This window comes from Aulonocara sp. 'chitande type north' Nkhata Bay, linkage group LG1 (genome assembly GCF_057382095.1).
Source record: "Aulonocara sp. 'chitande type north' Nkhata Bay isolate Kocher_YH1m ecotype deep benthic linkage group LG1, A_spYH_male_GT1.1, whole genome shotgun sequence".
In the NCBI taxonomy this organism is placed as follows: domain Eukaryota; kingdom Metazoa; phylum Chordata; class Actinopteri; order Cichliformes; family Cichlidae; genus Aulonocara; species Aulonocara sp. 'chitande type north' Nkhata Bay.
Genome location: NC_141344.1, coordinates 18,916,339 through 18,937,573, shown reverse-complemented (window position 1 = coordinate 18,937,573; position 21,235 = coordinate 18,916,339). Strand labels below are relative to the sequence as shown.

Genomic DNA, 21,235 nt, shown 5'->3' with positions numbered 1-21,235 from the left:
TGTTTCAAGTCCAAATCTTAAACACTTGCAGGGCTTAGAAAGAATCGATGCCTCTTCAAACTAAAGCTGAGCTCAGTCTCCTCTCTTAGAGGGGCGTTGTTCGACATTTGTGTGCGATATCTGCCAATGTTTTTTGGAAAATAAAAGCTTCAGTATTTTTATGCATAAAACCGTGACACTGAGCCAACACAAAGACCAACTTTTAGTGGCACGACGTTTTGATGTTGTAAGAGTTAGCAGTGGAAGCCAAACGCTTACATGAGCATGTGAAGAAATAAAAATTTCAGTGAATTCACATTTAAGTGAAATATAAACATTAAATGCCCTCAAAGAATTGAATTCTTGACTAGAAGAAAGCAAAGAAAGCAACTGAAGGAGATGGATAGATCTGAAGAGAATAATAATGTTTATTCTATTATATCATATCTAATAAAAACATATAAACTGCTAAACAGCTAAATCTTACATCCAAATGTAACGTCAAGAAGCACAAAAATACCTTCCAGTCAGTAATGTCACAAAAATTTGGTTTTGGCATCAACACAACTTTGCTGACTAATCACAGTATGCCGTACAATTTATGCAAATACTCTGACTTTGTCCTGGATATTTAGTCAAGCATGCATACTGCAGTGCAGAAAACACATGCGCCATGTAGGCTTCTAGAAAGCAGGATCCAACCTGTTGCACCACAAAAACAACAACAACAACAACAGGCATGTGGCACTTTAAAGAAAACATGTTGTGACATTAGCGTTTTTGCTATTTTCTGGTCTAATTTTATGTCCTTCCACTTGTGAAGGACAGCTTTCTGTGAAGCAAAACAACAACCACCACCAGAACAGCAACAACAACAACAACAAAAAGGGGTCTAAAAAAAAAATCGCTGCAGGGCTTTCACTTCAATTTTTTCTTTTCCACTAATAGGCAACGGAAGAAAGCTCAGTGAGCTGCTCCATCTGTATTGGTACCGTGCCACCAACTCACAAGCCAATGGCCCACTGTGAATTCTCCCAGTGCTCCAGATGGTGAGCCTGCTATGCAACTCTGCATTATAACAAATTAATGTGGATGAAGTTGGTGCAAAGAATGAGCACCATCCTTCTTTTTCCTTGCAAGCAAAACAGAAAAAAAAAGAAAGAAAAAAAAGTTGTTGGTGGTTATTTAACAAGTGCTTTTGATCATAAAAGTTTGCCCATTCTGTCCACATGCTATCAATTTTCTCCCCATCACCAAATGTAACACAAGCCTGTTAATACTTAATATGAAAAAGATCAAAGTCATCTTTTGTGCAGCGAGAACAAAAAGGGAAATGCCGTAATGGGTTATGAGGAAAGCTGAAACACAAGCATGAGTAACATGACCTTTTAAATACAATGCCATAAAAAAGCTAACCTCTTCATTTCTCTTTCAAATGCCCTTTTTATCTAACAGCAAAAACAACACGTGCAGTGACAGGTGGAAATCTGTCTGCGTAATTTGCTTATGACAGGATCATTACTTAAGGATTACTGAAATGCACTGCAGAGCTACTTCACCCGTTGTTAGACTGCCCTTGAACAGACTCATCAGTCCACTAGATTTTTACAGTAAAACACCTCAAGCATAGCTCGTCTTTACACCTACAAGTCGACACACACACACACACACACACACACACACACACACACACACACACACACACACACACACACACACACACACACACAAAAACTATGGAAACTCCAAAGTTCTGAGGGCAGCACACTTTAATTAACGTATGTATTGACACAAAAGCAGTCACAGAGAAAAGCTTTTTAGAGTAACAAAAATCAAAGAAGTCATTACAGAAAAGTTCAGAAATCACATTAGGCTCCCTGTGGCGTCAAGAATGCTAAAGTGATTAAAAACAGATGGAATAACAGCAACACTGGTGCTTGGAGCTCAATCTGCAAACAGGAAAGTCTAACCTCAACAGGCAGCCTCTTTCCCTTAATCATTCCCAGACTCCCACTTGCTATTATTTCAACCCAGTCTCGGAGTTGAAGCGAGCAGCCAGTAAAAATAATTCAAGACTGCAAAAAACGTTCTGCTGCTCTGCTTCATTCTCTGCATGAGAGGAAAATGCTTTGGGAAAAAAAGGGCAAAACCTCCTTTTTTAAAATATGTCTAACCTGGAATATTTACTTGTACGTGGTACAAAGCAGGTTTGAGTCACTTGTTTTAATTGCACTGTGTGACAGCTTTAACTGATGCAGTGGAAAATGAGGCAGAGGAGCATCGGACGCTTGCACTTGCATGCAAGGAGGCGAACAAAGTGCTTTAAAAGTTCAAACCAATAAGTGCAAAAACTTCACATAAAATCAGACTGACAGTCAAAGGGATACACTCGTATACATACACACACAGGCAACCACACTTTATACAGCTCCCTTCTGTCTCAGACACACACACATTCCCAGAGAGACTACTCACCGATTTTCCGTTGTAGTAATACATTAAAGAGTTACTGCCCATTCCAGGGACAGGGTAGGCGCAATACATTATAGCTTTAACAATTTAAGTGATAAAGGTATAGTACAGCGGCACGCTAGCTTTCTCTCTAGACATACATCCAAACCGTTCAAAAGGGACTAATAATTCTTTCAGTACTGGCCTTCACACACACACACACAGACCCACTCAGAGGAAACTTATGCAAAGCAGGATTGTACCATTCCACACTGTGGGAAGGGGTGGCTGTAAGAAGGGAGTGGCTCGTGTGGTACATCCCTCCCTTAAGCCTCTAAGTGCTGAGGCGAAGAGGACGAGGAGGGGGGAAGGGAGTCGATGGGGAGGTGGGTATAGAAAAGATAAAGGGAAGTGGGTGGGACGGAAAACAAATGTGTGAGCGGATTTAGAAAGAGAGGAGAAAAAAATGTTTTAATTCCAGGCATAGAAAAATGCAGATTTTCTGCAGGGGAACCCCGACAAACTGGAACTAAAATAATTTTGTTCTAAGCAGGGTTTTATTGTGTGTAATTCAAAGGCGATCAAATGAGGGCTTTAAATAAGTGCGGCGAGCCTGTTCTCTTCCACACGTTTTAATCCCGGGCGTCTAATCTTTTTGTTTTTGTGATGATTAAATGAGTCTACAGGCAGTGAGGTGAATTATGGCTTTTGGAAGAGCAAAGCCATCTGGAAGCTCATTTTACCTGTTCCCACACATGGTTTGCACACCAACAAGGAGTCATTAGAGTGGAGAGAGTGACGGCTCAACATTGCAAGAATTTTTTTTTTAAATCCATGAATCCAAAATCCAGCCAGCAATACAACGGCTGATTTATGAAATGTGAGAGTTTGGGTGTTAGCGCAGGGGGACCTTTAGCTGGAGCCCCTGTAAACACAGAGTTGTAAAGCATGCAACAGCTGCAGAGGGGTTGGCTTGTGACGTCGAAACAGGAAAATAATGCTCCATTTCCTAAACCCTGGGGGCCTCAGACGGGGGAGAACTAAAGGGGTGGGTGGGTGGGTGGGAGCAAAACATTGACAGCCATTTTACCATGGTTTACTGTCACTGCAAGCCACACAGCTCCCCATTACCTTTATCACGGGGGAGGAGAAGGAGGGGTGGGGGGTGGGGGGGGGGGGGGGGTAAAGGAAAGAAGAAGAAGAAGAAAGGAGGGGAGGAGGCGAGAATAGATACCATATTCTAGCAAGAGACCGGTCTGGACAGCCTGACTGGAGCCTTTCATGTGTGCCACTCGAAGCTTGCTCGACTAAACACAGGCCTGTAGACTCATTGAGAACATTACTGTTATAGAAAGATGAAAGCTTCCACTTCCTTAAGAAAACTAGGCCTTTATTATGCTTTTGCTTTTAGTACTGTTATTATTTATCCCCCTTTCTTCTCAGAGGTCCTTTTAAACTCATCCAAAACACTGGCTTTGCATGTTGTTACCCCTTTAAATCTGGCACTGTTTCAAGTTGATGCTTTAAGGAAAATGGTCATGATAGAAGTGTTTGAAGAGATCTTAAAACAAGTCCAGACACACATCGCAGTGTTGCGAGGAAAACACATGAAAGCAGGGACAAATGGGCACAGACACACACACCAGTTCTGGCTGATTCAGGATACATCAAACTAATTTCTCTCACTACTGACTCTGAAGGAGAGAAAATGCCTAAAAGAGTTCATTAATTTATAACGTATGAATGACCGTGACTCACAGTTCACAGGCTTGATATTGCTGGAAATCGTCACTGTTGAGCTGGGAGGTGAAGGTTCAGCTCCGCCCACCTGTTCTAAAGACACTCAAGTCATCACAAGGTGCTTTTCTTGGGATTTGTTTGGGTGTTGAAAAACCCCGAGCAAATCCACAGGCTGAGGTCACCCCCCAACTCACGCATGGATTTAGCGGTGATGTCATCGGGCAGGAAGATTGCTTCCTGTAAGAAGCTCTGGTTCTAATTAGGGAGGGCTGAGTGCGGGGCGCATGAGGGGATTCAAACCTTCTCCCTCCCAAACTCCTGGCTTTATCATGAATGGAGACTCAAAATTCAGTGTTTCTGTGCATTAAATCAAAAGACCATTTTTTATTATCATGGACCATTAAACCCGCATTACCCAGACAGTAGTAACACTGGCAATGATAGTGATGGTTAATATTTTTATAGACTCTGGCAGCGTGATGCTAATTTCTAAAGTTAGCTGACCTGGATCCAAACAAACAGCAGATGGGGGATTACCCAAAACAGGCTCATTAGCCCTATTTATATGTATTTTAAGTTTTTTTTAAATAAATGAATTTAAACTTACTTACTAAAATTTTTTTTTGCTTACATAGTGCTCAAGAGATTCGTTTTCTTTACATATTAAAGTCTATTAAAGTATTTTTGTTCATTTTATCACAAACTATAAAAGAAAATGCAAAAACCTATTCACTGCACACTTGATGTCTAAAAAAGGATTAAATAATTAAATAATGATCTCTGTAAAGTCTCAGTTACTGTATGACAGCTTGCATGTTTATATTTAACTATAACCTCTGCGTACGCTACAGAGCAGTGAGCTTGTATAATTGAGTCCAGTTATAAAAATTAAATTTCTCGGCAATACAAGCACACTGTACTGCAGGAGAAATCTCATTAAAATATGAAGATAAAACTAACAATATACATTATGCTGCATCAATGAATTGCATATGAGGAAAGTATAAAAAGTCAGAGCAAAGAAGTGAGTTACTGAACCTGTTTAGGAAATTGATGCTTCAAAGCCAGCTGCAGGCTTTAGTTGATACTGTTAAAGGCATCAGAGTGTAAGTGGATGAAGGGGACAGATTAAACACGAACGTGTATGAACAATAAGATGAGTGGCACTGATTTTTGTAGGGGTGCATGAAGAGGAGAGACAAAAATGAAACTTGGGGTTGACAGCACTGAGGCCTGTCTGCATTATTTATCTCCATACCCGGAGAAGAAACACACACACGAGGAAAAGCTGTTAAGACTGTGAACACTACTCATGCAGATCCATTCAATCACAGTTTTGTCATGTGAGGCCGGATCCTGAATTCTTCTGTATGAGAGCAGAAGCAGAGATGCTTTTGATGGAAATTTAGATGTTCTGACAAAAAGGAGAGGACAAGACAGATGCTGTACAAGAACACAGCACAGCAGCACCTTTTGGTTGATTTAGGAGCTATATGTTCACGTGTCCCAATAGTTCACGTAAGATGTTTTTTGTAAGATTAGCCTATAAAACATTAGCCTATAAAAACATTTGAGGAAAAAAACCCTCACCTACAGTTATAAGTACGAGAGACTGACTTTGGATCCATCCGATCTTAAACTACAAACTCATTTTTAAAAAGGGTTAAATTTCTTTTTCCCATGAGATGCCACATCGTTAATCCTGACTTCTTTGTGTTTTCCGCTTGAAGAGTTCAGGGAAGTGAAAGTAGAGACCTCCTTTTTGCATGAAATGTAAAAAAGTGCTGGGATGGGACACCTGTTTGCTGTTTTGCTGCAAATCTATTTGACCTCTTCATAACAGACATTAAGGAGGGGAAAAAGTATGTTCTGGGACGGATGGCACATGTTTGAAATTTCAAGTTAAGCCTAATAATAGGCTTCAAAAGAAGAACAAAAATAAAACACAAGGTTTTATTTATTTTACTTTTTGTGGATTTTGTGCTTGTTGCATGTGACTGCTGGTCTCAAAAGCTGTTTTACAAATACTGAATGTCCACATTACAGACTGCAATTTAATACAAGTGACACGACTCATGGACTCATCAGCAAGAATGAAAAAAAAAAAAAAGCACCCTTATGTTTTCAATCATATTTACAAGAAGAGTGCACACATTTCAATAATTAGGCACTTGGACTAAAAACCTGATGGCAGGAAATGATAACACAAAGCTTCTAACCATATTTATTTTATTCTCCGAGCTAACAGAAATAAAAGGAATTTTAAAAATTTACATAACACATTTGTGCTGTTTGGACATCTGTCTAAAACCATATGGCAGGGAAACTAAAAACAACCTAATAACATTATCTCCTGAAAGAAAGCTTCCTTTTTTGACTTTTTCTCCTGCTGCTTACACTTTTACTTTACACTGTAGAATAAATGTGAAAAATGTGTAAACCAGAAGAGAATAGAAGAGATTGAAAGAACTGAATAAGACAGAGCGAGACTGGGGCATAGAGAATGAAGGCTTCTGTGGTTAAACGGTGAGGATGTAATCCTTCAAAGGATTAGTTTCATTACCTTCACGGGGACTCATTCATTTGTTCTGGAAGGATCTAGAAGGTCACTTCATCCGGGGTACAGATATGACCCAGTGGAAGCCCAGAATCACTATTTTGAATCTACCAACTTAATTTTTCACATGATTTTGATTCTAGTTACAGATGATGTCGCCAAACAAATAAATAACAGCACTGTTCACTGAGCAAAGCAAACCCCTGATTGGCCGTGACACAAGTAGGACAGTGCTCACTAGAAGTGCTGGGCATCTTAAAGGTGTAACTTATCTCGTCAACGGCAGACAGCAGAGCCGGTGAAGACCACAAGAAAGCTAATCAATTAACATCCTGGAAGCATCAACGCAGCAGAGACAGAAATCACCACTTCTGGTCAGATCTTTCAGTTTAAAATAAGATAAGATTATCGTCTCCCACAGGAGAATATCGACTGAGATTTGGTGAAATTCGAACAGATGAAGCTGCACCTTTACTGCATGTAATTTCCTTGCTCCATTTCCCCTCATTTCCTGCCTTCCTCTACTGCTCCTATCTAATAAAGACTATCAAAAAAAGGAATAAACAGGATGACGCAGCGGTCCAGTGAGTTGGAGACTGACTTTCTATCCACTAACTAATTATGTAGGATAATTATGGAGGATCGCAGAGCTACCCCAAAAGATCTTTATATGATCCTCTGGCCAGCCAGAATTTTGCAGGAAAAGAAGACTTACAGGGTGTCTTTCTACGCTGCAAAACCATCCCTTAAATGGCTCTTTTGTATTTTAGACTGCATGACGAAAAGCTCATTCATCCCTCCGGAGTGCTGCAGGGATGACTTTTGTTGTAGGCCAACCTGAATGTTAGCATCACCCTGGCTCCCTCGCCAAAAAAGCAATGGGATTTTTTTTTTCTATAGGCTTTTAGTGTGACATATAAGTGTTCGATTCTTAAACATTTAATTCTGCATGATAATCTCCACAAATTAGCAGCACAGTTATAACCTGAATAGTAAAACATGGGTATTTGCTTGCATATTTGTTGTAGAACAAAATGTGAGAGTGACTAAAGCTTCTTATTACAGCAGACCTTATTTTTAGGCATTGAACAAGAAGCTTTGACACAAGAGAACCAGACGTACAAAAATGCAAACCTAGTGTTCATTCTTTGGCAGTCTGCTGCAGCTGATGGGCAGAGGTGAGCAAACATTTACACCTGCACATATTGTGTCTGCACATGTTCAATTTTAAACACCAACACCAACATTATGAGGATGATTGATTTCTCTGGGTCCTTGAACGCTTCAAGATGCTCCAATACTTCCGAGCTGAATAAACTTCCTTTGCCTTAGAAGCAAGCTGACCGGCACACCTTCAGAAACCTGAATAGTCGCCATCTATGGTCGTTACACTGATCTCATTTATCCCTCAGTAATACACGCATCACACATTACCTCTGACCTACAGCAGAATCCTGTGGTTCAGTGATGTCTTTTCCAGGTCACAGCAGCCACCCTTAGATGGTCTCTAAATAACAAACTTAGTGATTGTTGACAGGCTGTGTTCTTGAGTCTCCCAGCGATCTCAAATCAAGGTTTGCATTAATGCCGTACACTCACGCAAGGCTTACATGAATAATTTACAACAGGCCAGAATGTGAGTAATGACTTTAATCTGTGCATTATTTTTGTGCTCTTAGTCCTTTTAACTCCTTGTTCTCCTCACAGATGAAAGAGGTCAGGCCTCTGGATTGTTTGCCTGTTCCATTATCTGCAGCCTCTAATGTCAGTGGTAAATTTCAGCCACCCAAACAAAGATAAACACAAAGCCCAGGGTCCCAGAGGTGGCTGCGACTGTTCAGCATCATCCCGTCAAACCAAGGATGTCTATCTAATCAGCCATCTGATGAGGTCATCTCTGGGGAGCTCGCTAACTGGGGTCAAGTCAAAGCCTACAATATTGGCCCCTGTCAGTTTAATCACCTATTATAAAAAATTCAAAACAATGACATACAGAACATACACCAAATTCTAATTTTTACAGTGAACTGTGGAACAATCAGGAATAATTTCCAGCTTTACAGGTGTTACTCTTTAAGAAATAAAATTAAAAGACGACTTAACATTTGCAGCTTGGTCTGTTGTTAATATGAAACCCACAGAAGTAGGGCCTGCTGTCCGATAACAGCAACCAACTGTCAGCAATCAAGTCTTTTTGAGCTGTGCAAGTATTTAATATTAGCTAGTGGTCATGATACTAGAATTTAAAAACTTGATACCAAAAATCAGGAAAATACTCCATACGCGATACCACTTTCAACACCACAGGGAAAAAAGTGAGAAAAAAGAAAGTGTAATTAGCTTTTCTCTGACAACGCCGCGCTCTAGATAGATAAATTTCAAAGGCCTAAAAACTGTATCAGCGTCATTATTATTGTTATTAATCCAATATTTCCCTTGTTTCACATTAGAAACCATTAACTTGTACAACGAGACTGGGAAACAGATCTCTGTTTAGTGACTTCCTACAAATAAATAAATAAAAATCAGCAGGCTACTTCAGGATGTAATTGAAAGTGTATGCATGCACGTTTGTTTATAATGTTCGTCCCTGCGGGTGTCATTGTTTAATTCATGTTTTTGTGGATTTACATCAGGATATCAAAAGGCAAAAACACAAAACATGCAACTTTATGCTTTTCTGCTGGGTGGCCCCAGAATCTAATTTTGCCTGAGACTTAAAAAGGCCCGGAGGTTTACAAAGGGCTTTACTGATGCATTTCATCTAAGATCTCTTCCCTGAGCCCTGTTACTGTCCCGTCCTGCCACGGTTCAAAGGAAGAAACAAAAAGAAGCTGCTCTCACTACAACAGGAACCCTAGCTTACCGCTGCAGTACAGTATTATTTTTGTCTTTGAGCCGTTAATGGCAGATGGAGAGAGAGAGAAAATATACCATTTGAAAGTCATGCACCAGACAACACTGCGAGGAACATTTCTAGGTCTTAAGATTCACAGCCTAGAGCAGACTTCCTTTCTTACAGCTCGCACAGTACAAATCTCTCAGAAACAAGGGTGTCTGAGTGATCTGTCAAAAGCAAATGTCAATCTTTTTTGTCATCCACACTCAGGGTTCTCGCTTGCAAAAGCCCCCAAGGGGAGCCGAATCTCAGCCCACCACTTTCTTTCTCTCATCCTGCAGCCATACCGTCACCAAAGCCAGGGAGGAAGTGTCACATCGAGCCGCTGTGCCTCTGACAAGGCGGGGATGGGGGGATGAGGCGGTGGGGGAGGATGGCACAAACGCTATTTACACAAACAAACTCGACACGCACACAGAGATACACACCATGCCCTTGCAGATTCCCAGAAATATCCTACAAGAGGCAACTTTCCCCCACGAGCTACGAGCTTTCTCTCCCTCCTTCTTCAGTCCTTCTTGTCAGACAGGTGCCCACGCAGCTGCCCATCAGCATCCCTCGGCGTAGCAGCCTGTCTGTCCAATGACAACAAGCTCTGTCCTTCATATCCACTGTTCAGATTATACAGTCAAATAAAAGCAGGCGGCCAATGAGATCCGAGGTGTCTACTGTAACAGAACTAATGCTTCTATCGGTATCTCCCGCACAAAGTGGTAAGCTATAAATTTATAGATAAACAAACAGCTTTGAAGAATCCTTTAAACAACATATTGCTAGGCATATACATCACACGATTATACGATTACAGCCACTGCAGAATCCCACGTCTGCAAGCACACAGCCAGCAGACCACAGAGGAAAGTATGAGTGTGGTTGATGTGGGGGTGGGGGGTTTGTCTGTATATAAGATGAAAAAGCCCTATAAACATTTAAATATTTGCAATCACCAGCTGGCCCGTCTAGATAGTGTTCACATCCCGGTGCACTGCAGTGTCAAAACCTAACTGCACAGAGGATGTGCTCCCGTAAATATTTTGATTCAGCTCCATCATGTAGTGTACACACACATCACGCCTGGACTTGCATCTTCCATTGCCCATCTGATTTAAAAGTCTGAAATTTATTTTTAGACTGAGAGAGCAAAGAATACAAGCTGGGGAATAAAGAGGGGATTTGAGAATGAAATAAATAAATAAGAAAATTCCCAGCAGTAGATATAATGATGGGAAGCACTGTGTTGATTTTTTTTTTTTTGTAAATCGAGCAGCTATTCAGGTCTCTGGTGAGGCTCCCGCGTTTGCTTACACAAGCAAAAGCTTTCGGTGGCATATGCAGCTGCATTCATGCTTTACAGGTACGCTGCAGGCTCTTCACACAGCTGCCTGTGGCAAAGTAAATCTGACTCCAGGTGCGCCTTCCCCTCGACACTTCTTCAACGGCAAACCTCGCTACATCCACAGCCCGCAATACAAACACGGCTCTCAGCTGATAACCATCCTCAGAAATGCAGCTTACACTCCCTCCAACAGTCACCAGACACACCTTGGAAGGCCGCAGGTAGCACTTTTCCCCATCCGATAGCTGCTACACCCATGCCTCACCTTTGCTTCCTATTAGCTCACTAAGCAATAAAGTAACAGCTCCTAAAAGCTGCCACACAACCTCCCACTCTAACATTTTCCACATATGCCAACTAAAAGAATAAAGAGGAGAAAAACTCTTTATGTTTTCCTTTCTCTGTCAGCAGGTAAGAAGAGACCTATAGCCCTTTATTCAACACTGCCATCTTTATTCTTTCAAATGGGATCAAAGACTAACTGGGATAATTCCTCCAAGCTCCAGGCTTTATCTTCTGAGCTGTACTGAGTGACAAGAAGAAGCTGTATTTTATCCCATGCTCTGTCACTGTTTTTCCCCATCTAGCATTGTACTGCTTGATTGTACTCTTATGAGTCACAGAACCGCACCTGCGCCCATGTGTTAAGTACTGACAAATAAAAGCCCAGCGTCCATTTACACAACAAAGAGATGTAACCCGCGAGGCAACCATTCTTTGCCTCCCTCCCTCCGTCTGACAAGACCTCAAATATATCACTTACTTAAGAGGAAGGCAGCGCACGTTCCTGCTCCTGCCAGGGACTGCTCTCTCTCCCTCATGCTCTGACAAACTTCTTTTCAAATACAAATCCAGAAACAAAACACATGCCACCCTTTTATGTTCGGTGGCCTGTTCCATATTTAATTTCAGAGTAACAGCAGTAGAGGTGATGATTATCAAAGCTCTGCAAGGCAAATCCAGTCTCAGACTCCCTCGCCAAAAGAAGAAAAGAAACCCCGTCATTGTTTAAGGAAAGAAAATGTTGGATTTTTGGTAAACCAGTTGCTTCTGATTAAAAAGGAAAAAACATTTTTTAAAAATCCTTGTCTTCTACTAGTTCTGAGAATTCAAGGCAAAGCCTAATAAAAACCTCTGACGATCCACCGGGGTTTTTAACAATGAACATCTGACTTAGTGATTTATGCATATTAATGAACTCCAACACCCCCTGTCTAAGCGAATACAAGCTGAGCTCCACACTTCTCTGCATCCTAATGGTTTCTGCTCCACCGGGATCATTACCAATAGAAATTTCAGATATTCTGTGCTATTAATCTCTGTCTGTCCTCCTGTTCGGCTACGTAATGACTAATTAAACATCAAAAGAGCAGAGCTGTGGATCCGCTCTGACAGCCTCTCTTTCTCCCAGGAGAGGCTGTGAGGAGGCTAGACTGTGACAGGGCAGCACTGAAAATCAATCACCTCAAGGTCCACATGTGTATTCACACACTCGCACGCACGCATGCATGCGCTTTTGCACGACACACCAAAAAATCTGCAGGAAGTTGTCGCCCGCCGAGACCTTTACGTGCTCGGATTAAAACAACAAGCATGTAAACAACAAACACTAAAAGTCTAAATCAAACAGCCACCACCGCAGTCGCTGTTGAACAAGCCGCACAGAGACAACACAATTTCAATCCGAGAAGTGTGCCGGGGTTGTCAAGAGCGCTCTGTGTGTACAACTGTGAAAAGAGAGGGTGTGTGAGTGGTAAAGATGTGTGTGTGTGTGTGTGTGTGTGTATGTGTGTTTGAGTGAGTGTGTTTGTTTAGGTGAGCTCACTGTGAAATCTATTTATATGAGAGGTAGATGATCTTCCACTCACAGATGAAGGCAGGCCAGGAGGGACCTTGCGAACCTTTTTTGTTTGGAGAGGATCTGTGGAAAGATGAAAGCAGGGTGTATTCATTCAAAGGCAGAAAACAAAATAATAAAGAGGCAACTGTACAGAAGCCATAACTCACCAACAAAATCCTACGAAGCATTGTTTGTGATTTTCACATAAAGAATAAAAGAAAACTACACACAGTCCTACATGACATATCAGAGAAATATGTCGATACTTGTTTTTTTGTGTGTTTTTGTCATTGCTCTTTCAACGCAGCCTGATGACGACTGAAGCCAGACACCAAAGCAGGGTGTGTTCATATTAGGGCTGGCCAAGTTTTATATCAAATGTGGAGTTATTACAGCTGTCATTTTTTTTATTAATCTTATCAAGTGATTATATAAAACTAAACTAAAAGTTAAAAGTAGATGTGAAAATCAGTAACTAAAATAAATATAAAAACTAGACTTTTGAAAAAAAGGAAAACTAACTGAATTATTTACCATTATTTACCTGCTTGTTTCAGTTTAGCTTTTATTAGTTTTGCTGTTACTTTTAGTTTTCCTTTATTGTGCAGTGGATGTTAAGACTGTCAAACAATTAACACTGTCACGCAGACGCCCCAAGGCTTGATAAACATTAGAAACAAAGCCTCACCATGGCTGTACATAAATATAAATAAGTATTTAAAAAATATTTACATAGCAAAAATGAGAGAATCACAATTTTTTTGATATAATATTAACAGAAAGTTTCTTTTTCTAAAAGAGCTCATTTAGATCTTGGAAATGGTTTCACACCTGAGGAATATCACACTAAAGTTAGATGAAAATGTTTGGTTTTTTTCCATATTGAAGCTATAATATCTGTGAAACCACACACATGATTTGCGCAATTTTAAAGAACATGTGCCATGAAAATGTGAAGCTGTAAATATAACAACCTATTGTGATTTCTACTCATCAGAGATCAAACATACAAAATACCATATTTTTCGGACCATAAGGCGCACTGGATTATGAGACGCACACTGTAGATGAAGGGATCTGTTTTCATACATAAGGCATTGATGTTGAATTCTCTCGCAGCTGCTCCATTCCCATGTTGTTGCAGTATATTAATAACTAACCTCTTATTGTGGATGGATTATCTCAGTTGTTCTCCTGACTGAAGTTTGGTCCGTTTACAGTACACTACCATGCAATTGCATTTGTCAAAAACCATCGGGAACCCTCACCTTAACTTAGTTAGCGTTCATCCTCCAGCTTCACTGTGGTATGCTTTATGTTATGCTAACATAGCTGTGTTGCTAGTGATCACATAGCACAGCATTATATACCAGCTAGCCCAACCGCAAACGTCACTGCTGTTTAGTTTTCTGTCTTCATTTATGTTGGAAGTGATAGCAGAGCTGTACGTTTTTATTTTTTTTCCAGTCAGAACATGCTATATCACGTTTAGGTAGCGAAGCTAGCGAGCTAACTTCCTGCTAACTTCCAACTCCATTAAATTTAATAAATTCTGTTTTGAATGAATGAATGCCTGGGTGTTAACGTAATTGTTACACCTGGTAAAGCAGCAACGCTGATCATTTTATTAAAGATGAAAGAATTTAGACAGTTTTAAATTCTCAGTGACGCCAGAGTGTTCGTTTGACTTTGGGACCTGAATAGACGGAGTTTTGGACCCAGATTACTCCGAGTCCATGAGGCTCCTAACTACGGTAGCCCTAATGCTCAGACAATCCATCAAGCAGTGCCGCTTGGTAGCTTACCAAAGTCATACTAAAACATTTTTTTGACAGATTTTTCAGGCCATGCACCACATAAAATCGGTTAGAGGACAGTAAGCACAACCAGAATTCATACATAAGGTGCACCGGATTTCAAGGTGCACTGACTATTTTTGAAAAATTAAAGGATTTTAAGTGCGCCTTATAGTGTGGAAAATACAGTAATTCAGTTAACTTTACCTTAACTTGAGCTACACTCCCGATAGTGTGTGATCATAGAGCCCCAGCGCCTAATAATTACTCTACTCCTTTGCAGGACCTAGCTCAAGTAGTTTTCTACATAATTGAATTTAAATATTGCACCTCAAAACAGGAGCTTGAAAAAAAATGCCCAGATCCTCATCCTGGTTTTTTTTAATCAAAGTAATGACAGTATGGACCTAAAATCTTGCACATTTCTGATTAAAATACAATATTTTCCTTTATACAGCCAAATCTGAGATGAAAGGCATATGAAGAACTGACTGAGCAATAGTTCGTATGTAATTGGGATTTCTCAAGCATGAGCTAAAGTGGTCCAAAAAACAACTTTATCAGAAAGGCTCGAATCCTGCATTGCATAATTAAGGCTGTCTTTATCTAAACTTGATCTACTTTTGGAGCACAATGTGAAATTCAAATATTGTAAAACCTGCTTTGCTGGTCATTTAAGAGCACTTTTCTTTCAGTCATGAAGACGGCACTGACCGATGGCTGGAGGGTCTGGCAGAGAACGTCTTCTTGGATTGGCTGCAGTGAAGGAGAAGAAAGGAGTAGCAGACTTCCCTGACGTAGTCACTGAACTCGGACTCGCCAACCCAATGTCTGTCCTTACAGAAGGCTGAAAGAGAAAACGCAGAAATGTTTAAAAACTAAAGGAAAAGAACAACTTTTATTGTCCAAACTGACCTTCAACCAGTCATTTTTTTAAGCTCTCTGCATTTAAACAGAGCTTTGTTCAAAATAACACATATTTTAATAAAGAGAAGCACTCAGTGTCTCTCACTTGACCGCTTGTATTAGATCTTTCTTTAGTACACTAACTTCAGTATATTTAAAAAAAAACATGCAAAAAATTTACTTCATGCTATGAATATTCTGAGTTATGTGGTTTCAAAGTAGAAAGCAGTTGATTTAAATTTTGCACTTTTAATTCACATAATTATTCCAGCTTTTATGAGCCCATATAACTTCTTAAGTATCCACATGAAGCCTTCAGTGCTGAAAAGCACATTTAGGCTCTGTTAAAATCTAAAACCAAATCAGTTTTACACCCACAGCAAATGCCACAATCAAAAACCAAAATCTTCTTCTCAGTATTTTCAGCACTTTCTATGACCAGCTTTGAGCATTAACTTCTAATGCCTTTAAAATTTAAAGGCTATAAAATGTAACTGAGATGGAATACGTTCTTAAGCTCTGCAAATTGAATGTGTCTATAAGTTGTGAGGGCTCAGAATTTGGAAAAATTTTTTTAAAAAGAATTAAAAAGTGTAAAATTGAGCCTAGCTCAATGTGTGTGGAAATTTTGGTGAAATTCTGCATGTCTTTATTAAATAAAAATCAGCTGACTGGGAACTTTCTGTCAGATGTGGTTGATTTTAAAAGAAATGAATAATAAGAAAAAAAAGCAGAAAACAAAAAATTCTATTTTGTTTTAAAAAAAGATTTCACATATCTTTTTTTTTTTTTAACATGAGAGGACAGACTCCGCCAGCCTTGAAAGCTTACCATGTTACCCTGCCACCAATATCTGTTTGACCTCTACAACCCTGACAAACTGGGTTAAGACGCCCAATTAAGAGCTTGGTCTAATTAGAGTAATCGGCTGGAGATCAGGAGAGCGTAGAGTGTGTGAGTGAGGTCAACTCAGCCCGATGAAGAGTAGTAGTAGTTGGCTTGAAAACCTGCCTCATGTGCCCTCTTGGATTCTTTGCAAGCTGAGGATTGACACAGTTTACCACTGAGACGTTTCTATCTGATGCTTTAAAGTTCCAAATTTAGTTGGGACTAAAAAAACAATGTGTACATGAGAAGCAGCACAAAAGAAATGAAGATAATTTCGCTGATATGAAATGTAGGTCAGGAAAATAGTTTGCAAAAAAACAATCTGTCACTGATGCTGGAGCTTTCACATGGCACAACAGACCCACTTCTGCTGTTGCCTTTGTTCAGTGACATTGAATACCTTCAGCAGCACTGGGTCTGACCTCCTTTATGCTACTGTAGTCAGTCTGGGAGGAACAACATACGAACATCACTCAACAATCATCAGCTCAGCTCTTCCAGCTTGAATAGATCTCAAGATTGTACAAGCTTCCCTATTCAATCTCAGATTTTGTGGTGAAAAAATCCTGAAATTCTGATATTAAATGTTAAGAAGCCACAGCTCATGTGAGGCACACCTCAGCACCAATATGCACAAAGGTACAAATGGTACCATGCTCTCCCAAAAAGCTGATTCTGTTCATCTGGACGTAGTGTTTTCAGTGGGAGAAACGTTTCGTCACTCATCTAAGTGACTTCTTCAGTCTCAGCTGACTGCAGGTTATATTTGCATAAGGACTGAAACTAGCACCGCTGACAAACAATTGGCCGTGAGGTCAGTTTCATAATCATTCATATGCAAACTGTTACCACGCTGTCTTCTGAGCCAAGTTGGGAATTGTGTAAGTCTTGATTGACTGTAAAATGACCACATGGCTACACGTCATGTGCCAAGTAGCTCATGAGATCAGTCGTCTTGTTCAGCTATTTGTCCTGATTAGATGTCAGTTGGTTAATCTCAGATCTGTGCAGCTGCAGGTGTGCACTCTTTCCTCTGTGCTTATTCACAATATCTAAAACAGTAGAGTTAGTCAGAAAGCCAAAGCAAAGATAGTTTACATTGTAGGAGGGGGTCTTGGTGGTCTTGTAGCCTCAATGGGACAAAGCCGAGAAGCCATAGCTTGGCACCAGCCTGAGGTATGGGGGTCTGTTTAACTTTTAACGCTCACTACTCAGCACAGCACACTCACCACACATATTTGCTATAATGAGACTGCCTATAACAATAAAAAAAATACTGTTTGACTTATTTTGAAGTAAAACATTTTAAAAGCGGGATGGAAATGATGCAAAGGTCTATATAGAAGCAACAATGAGAGACTCACCTGGCAGCCAGATGCCGCAGGATCCCTGCCATATCCAAGAAACGAAGCCCTCTCTGATTTACCTGTAAAAACAGACAAAAAAAGAATAATTACTATTTCAGTATTTTATGGAACTTTTATGGAATGCAGATGGTTTTATAAGTAATAACAGGCTGCGGTATTTAGCCTGCAGTCAAGCGTTTAGCGCAAGATGAACACTTAATTTGCTGTAATGTGTTCTTAGCTTTACTCACAGTGATTTGTACATTGTTGCACCTGTTTGCTTAAAACAGGATTTTCACATTATTCAATTTAAGGTCACACATTTGCTTCTGGAGCCTGTCTAGTACACAATCACTCAAACAGTGCTAGTTAAAAGCAGCCACACTGGAGCGGTGAATGCTGTGATGCAGCTCCTGTGCCGAGCAGTCACAGAAAGGAGGAGTTTGGTTTCCCTGTGCGTTGCCCTTGTAATGATTTAAAACATTATTGCTATACCTGATGAACACCTATTCTGCTGCTGTCAGATGTTGTCTACTAAGCAAAACTGAGGGCTTTAAATGAAAAAGAAAAAACTCAAACTTAAATGTGGTAAAAATGTTATTGCAAAGGAAATACTCATATCTTTCTTTCTGGGTAACAACATGTAAACAACACAGAAGCCCACAAAGACTCTACTGTAGTATACTGACATATCATTTAACAAATTTGGGAGCTTTTATTCGAGGACACGAGCAGGATTCTTTTTCTGTTTAGAGCAATAATAAAATATCTTTAGACAATCTTGGAGCTGCTGTTCCTTTCACTGAAGCGAACAGCCCAGTTTGTCCCACTTTCATCTGCTGTCTACTGTAATATCATCTGATGCTGGCAGGAAAAAGAAGGACACAAAGAACGAGGGATTGAATCAGTAGACGGATTAGCTGACGGACTCATGGATGTACATCAAGTGGAAATCTCCGGGGCTGAAAACTGAAGCCAAGTCCTGGCAGTTCCTCTAATGGCCACTTGAAGCTGTCTCCAAAAGTGAGCCAATCCCCATAGACTTGCATGTTAAACTCAACAATTTTACAGCAGAAATAAACATATTTACAGCCCAGTACAGAAAATAGTTTTGGTCTCTATTGATAGTTGGATAATTGGGCGGTGTGGTGGTGCAGTAACTAGCGTTGTTGCTTCTCTGTTGTGAGCATAGAAGGCCACAGGTTTGAATCCCCTAGTCATGGTCACCCCAGTCTAAAACCAAACATGTTAGCTTAACTGGTGACTCTAAATTGGTGTGAATGTGTGTGTAAATGATTGGCACTGCAATATACTGATGACCTGTCCAGGGTGTAGCCCATCTCCAGCAAGTCAGCTATTTAAGATTTTTTTTCCAGTTTGAAGGTAGGGGTATATCCCTTTTGACAGGCAGAAGCTGCCTTCAGGGTCTCAAATCTGAATCTGAGAAGCCGAACTGGACATAACCCTAACCCTGTTGGTGAACTGTAGAGAACTTTTAATGGAGCTATGTAGAAAAAAAAGGCTTACTTTGCATTAATTGCACTCAGGACCAGGAATTTTAGAACTTTAATAAGCCCACTATGACGTCATGTGCCCTCTCAACTTTCATACTGGTGCTTCAGGCAGAACGGACTCGCTGCACTCAAGGAAAGCAATTGCCGAGTCTTTCTCAGAGTTTTCTCAAGAAAGTCTCACATCAGTTTCAAGATGTTGCAAGATGATCCCTCTCTGTAATCTCTGACCTCTTGCTCATACACGCCTGTCTTCAGTCCAGCCACGAAATGCCAAGTTACAAAAAACGTGTGCAGCAGGCCAAAACTCTGTTTGTTAGCGTAACAACAGCAAGCATAAATGGGGCACTAGTCTGTTATTTAGCACCAACTAGTAGGTATGTGTGTCTGCTTGACACACACAAAGTCCACAAATGCAAAACTATTGCAGTCGACTGACATCTAAGTATGGCTCCAAAAACATCAACACAGCAGTGGCAAAATGGGAAGTTCTGAAACCAATATTTTATGTACAGAAAATCCTTTACATTCAAGAGATCAAATGTACTCAACTGTCCTGCAGTAAATGGTTCAGTCACGAAAAGTTTCCTTATCTGGATTCCAGTAAAAGCAGGTTCTGTTACAAGCACTATTCAGCAGACCAATAGCAACACCTGCAATACTTCTGTAAAACTGCGTTATGACTCTCAAAGTTTTCTGTATGCAAAGTATGTTTTGGTGAATAATTACTGATCCAACTGTCAGAGTCCGTCTCTCAGTGTCAAATCCTCAGAGGAAGGCTCCCAAGGATCCGTCAGGGGGGGAAATAGACCTTAAAGCACACAACACCCATGAATCACACACATCACAATATCCACACTCAGCACTTTTAGTCCCCTGGAAAAAACAAACAAACAAATGAGAGCTCCTCTGGGAGAATGATGAATAACTTTAACGGCATCGTACATTATTTTTGTCAGACTTCCAAATATTACAAGCACAGACAAAAGTGTTGGAACTAAATTCTGTTTACTCTGGGGACAAGGAAAATATTTTTTGTGCGTTAAAAACCTGCATAGTTCAGATCTTTTGTTACACAATGACTGATCTGAACAGCACTTTCACATGCGCAGGTGAACCGAGGCACATCTAAGAGAATTCACTTGTGCTTATCTGAGCAGTCCTGCAGGAGACAGTTGTTCTGCATCTGTCCATGCCGCCTTTAGAGATGAGGGAAGCTGAGGGAATCAGAGAGGATCGTTTAACTGGCAAAGCTGCTTCTTTTCTAACAATGATGTGAAACAGTTCTGAGCCATTGCGCTTGCAAAAAAGAAATAGGATTAAGTTGTCAGTTACCACCAACGTTTTCCATCATGGCAGGATGATGAAATGTCTCCTCTGAATGAGAATATTAATTTCTTTATTTTCTGCCTCATGTTCGAAGACGGTTTAGTGAAATTCATTTTCACTCATCAGATGTAATCAGAGAGAAAGGTCTGGTCAAGGGCAAGAGTTGAATATTCACTGCAAGCACGTGTTCTTGCACACACACCGCATCTGACGTGAATAATTGATCGTTAGTGTCGTAGGCCCAGACTCAAACAACAGATGTGTTTGCAAAAACAGTCGCACTTTACACTATGACACAGAGAAGCAGTCCCTCAGGGCCATGAGAACAAAGCCTAACAGAACGAAGTCTAACAAGTGCTGCCTACTGTGTTTAGCCCTTTACATCGAGCGTGTTTCTCAGATGGAAACTTGTACACGCCGAAAGATCTGCCGGGGGGGGGGGGGCAACAAATTCATCCACAAGAAGTGATGATGAGCTGCTCTGGATTTTTCTAAGAGATGGATGCAGCAGCACTCGAAGGACCAATCCAATGGCAGCGCTGGTTTAACTTCAGGAGTATGCACAGGGATCATGGATGAGCAGGTCTCTTAGCTTATTTAAACTATTCTTCAGCAAATGCAGCAGCTCTAACCTCTTTATCTGATCATGTTTCTCCC

The 21,235-nt window shown here is 40.5% G+C and overlaps 1 protein-coding gene across 6 annotated transcripts in view; it reads right to left on the bottom strand.

The window, feature by feature from the left end:
• Positions 1 to 21,235, bottom strand: part of tcf12 (transcription factor 12) — a 116,743-nt gene that overhangs the window by 22,083 nt on the left and 73,425 nt on the right. For all 6 annotated transcript variants that reach the window (XM_086287000.1, XM_086286994.1, XM_086287007.1 and 3 more), the window contains exons 6-8: positions 17,757 to 17,818; positions 15,313 to 15,445; positions 12,831 to 12,883 (exon numbers count right to left, since the gene is read on the bottom strand). In XM_086287000.1, the coding sequence (XP_086143126.1) occupies positions 12,831 to 12,883; positions 15,313 to 15,445; positions 17,757 to 17,818 (248 nt within the window). The remainder of the gene's footprint in view (positions 1 to 12,830; positions 12,884 to 15,312; positions 15,446 to 17,756; positions 17,819 to 21,235) is intronic.